Below are 2,784 nucleotides of genomic sequence, written 5' to 3' on the forward strand. Positions count from 1 at the left end.
CACACACCCACGCCTGCGCCTATATTGAAGATTTTTTTCTCGTTTCCATTCTAAAGTTGAAGTGTATAAACTTTTCTGAACGATTGCCAAATCAATACCAATATGCAAATATTCATCTGCGTATGAACAAATAAATACAATTTTAGAACAAGGAAGAAACATTAGATAATGTAGTCTTAGATGCACTGTTTCTGACCATAAAAAGACAGCATTGCCATAGTTTGCATATCCTTTGCTTTTGGTTAGATAAAGCTTTTTTTTTTTTTTTTTTTTTTTGTAGTGGATTGAATCAAACCTCGGGATGTTAGTAATAGATAAGGACCGTGTGAACACATCTCTTAAATGTTAAGTGTTCAACTTAATTGCTAATCCTGTCTAATTCATTAACTTTTCACACGCTCCTATTTATTGATGGATACCACGCTGGAGAGAATGCTTTATGATTCTGAATTACGTCTCTTTACACTTTGAGTTCAAATCCCGTTAGGATCTGCTTTGCAATTCATCCTTGTAGATGTTAATAAAATAAATGCCAATGAAGTCGTTGTAACTGATTATACCACTACCCCTTTTCTCTAAAATGTGTTGTCTGCGCTTGGAGATCGGTAGATTAGTAGAAAGACTAACGTGTCGGAAAAAATGCCTCAGGATATTTCTTCATGTTCTGAGCTTCAATCTCGCCGACGTCGATAACATTGAGTACCAGTCAAGTACTGAGGTAGATCTAATCGACCTGTCCCCGCCATCTCTCAGAACGGCTGGGTTTGTGCCTACATTAGAAACAATTATCATTGGTACTTGCTAGACTCGTTGGAGCATCGGATTAAGTGTAGCAAGGGCTTTAGTTATGGTTCTTTACGTTCTGTGTTCAAAGATATAGCTTTGTTATGGAGCAAAGTAGGTCTTGTATACGTGAAAGATATAATATACCACCTGGTTTAAAACCAGTCTGCTCCACTTCTTCAGTGATTTTCGAGGAATACATTTCGGTTAAGCATTTGGTCGAATCTTCTAACCCTTTCTCTGCAAGCATTAAAATGTAAATGTTCCGGCTGGACAATGTCCACATCATGGAGGCTCTACACATGACATAGTTATTGTCCTTTTTCTCCGAACAAATTTGCGCATTTTTAAATATACATACTCTAATTCCACATGTTCATTCTTATATTCTCAATAGTTACGGTGCTCTAACTCCACTCAACTTCCTTGACAAAACCATTCTTACACAATCCTGGGTCTACAGAACTGAGTACATTGATGAAAAAGATTTCGAAGATTATTTCAAACGGATGGATAGCATTCCACAGAGGGTAAGTTTGTTGCTGCTGTTCTTGAAGTTATGCTTGTTCTTTTCATCGTCTTTTTCGATTTTATTGCTGTTGTTGTTTAACTCCAGGTCTGGAGGCGCAATGGCCCAGTGGTTAGGGCAGCGGACTTGCGGTCATAGGATCGCGGTTTCGATTCCCAGACCGGGCGTTGTGAGTGTTTATTGAGCGAAAACACCTAAAGCTCCACGAGGCTCCGGCAGGGGTTGGTGGTGAACCCTGCTGTACTCTTCCACCACAACTTTCTCTCACTCTTACTTCCTGTTTCTGTTGTGTCTGTAATTCAAAGGGTCAGCCTTGTCACACTGTGTCACGCTGAATATCCCCGAGAACTATGTTAAGGGTACACGTGTCTGTGGATTGCTCAGCCACTTGCACGTTAATTTCACGAGCAGGCTGTTCCGTTGATCGGATCAACTGGAACCCTCGACGTCGTAAGCGACGGAGTGCCAACAACATTAACTCCAGGTGTGGCCTGATTGATTGGACATATGACGAAAGGTATTCCAGCAGCCACAATTTGAGGTCTTGTTTTAGACATGAGTACTTCAGATCATCTTATCCAATGTGTCGCTTTTTCTATTTTAGACGGTAAAGTAACATTTGACTTGGGTGACATTTGGCTGCTATTTTTCGGTCTAGCAACCACGTAGCAGGTCCTTTGTTCTTAAAAGAACTGAGTAATTTTCTCTAAACCTTGAGCAAGTATTTTTTATGCACTCACTTTTCGCTACCATGAACGTTGCGACAAGCGATGAGACTATCTTGTTTCCTTCATTCAGAAAGACAATGCCAGAACAACACTGAAGTCTTTGTAGAAAAACAGTGACTAACATGAACCGATTACCTAGTATTTCTGAACTGGAGAAATTTGTTTTTTATATGATTGTTGTTTGCGTCATAAGAATATAGAAACTTAGAGAAACGTGAAATATATCGTTTTTAACTCAATATTTACACACTATCATCTATAGAGTTATTTATTTCGCGTTCCACCATTAAAAACGATTCGAAATTTCTAAATTCTTATGACGTGTATATGTGTGCGCGTATGTATTAATTAGATACACACTAAGCAGCGTTGATTGAAATATAGTTATGCACAGTCATCTAATTAACATCTAATTAATTTATCCTAGTTTGACAACGCTTATCGCACATCGGCGATTTGCTATTTGCTATTCTGATATAAGAGCTTCAGGTTCTAAGTGGTCATGAACGATTGGGTGGGGGTAGGAATACATAGTCGAGGAAGTGTGATGACACAGAAACGCATGCATCTTACTGTTCAGTGACGTCATTCGTGGCGCAGTAGTGTGTTTACACTATGAGAATTTTTTTCTCTCGAGACAACTTGTGCAACGTATTGACTTTCCACGTCCGAATGTAAACGAACATGTTAAATACGACTGTAAATATATATACATATATACATATATATATATATATATATATA

At 38.6% G+C, this 2,784-nt stretch overlaps 1 protein-coding gene across 1 annotated transcript in view; it reads left to right on the top strand.

Annotated features, from left to right (window-relative positions):
• LOC106870641 (uncharacterized) overlaps nucleotides 1–2,784 on the top strand; it is a 133,163-nt gene that overhangs the window by 82,454 nt on the left and 47,925 nt on the right. Inside the window, exon 4 of the mRNA XM_052974538.1 lies at nucleotides 1,181–1,313. Coding sequence (XP_052830498.1) covers nucleotides 1,181–1,313 — 133 coding nt within the window. The remainder of the gene's footprint in view (nucleotides 1–1,180; nucleotides 1,314–2,784) is intronic.

The sequence above is a fragment of the Octopus bimaculoides genome, chromosome 18 (genome assembly GCF_001194135.2).
Source record: "Octopus bimaculoides isolate UCB-OBI-ISO-001 chromosome 18, ASM119413v2, whole genome shotgun sequence".
Classification (NCBI taxonomy): domain Eukaryota; kingdom Metazoa; phylum Mollusca; class Cephalopoda; order Octopoda; family Octopodidae; genus Octopus; species Octopus bimaculoides.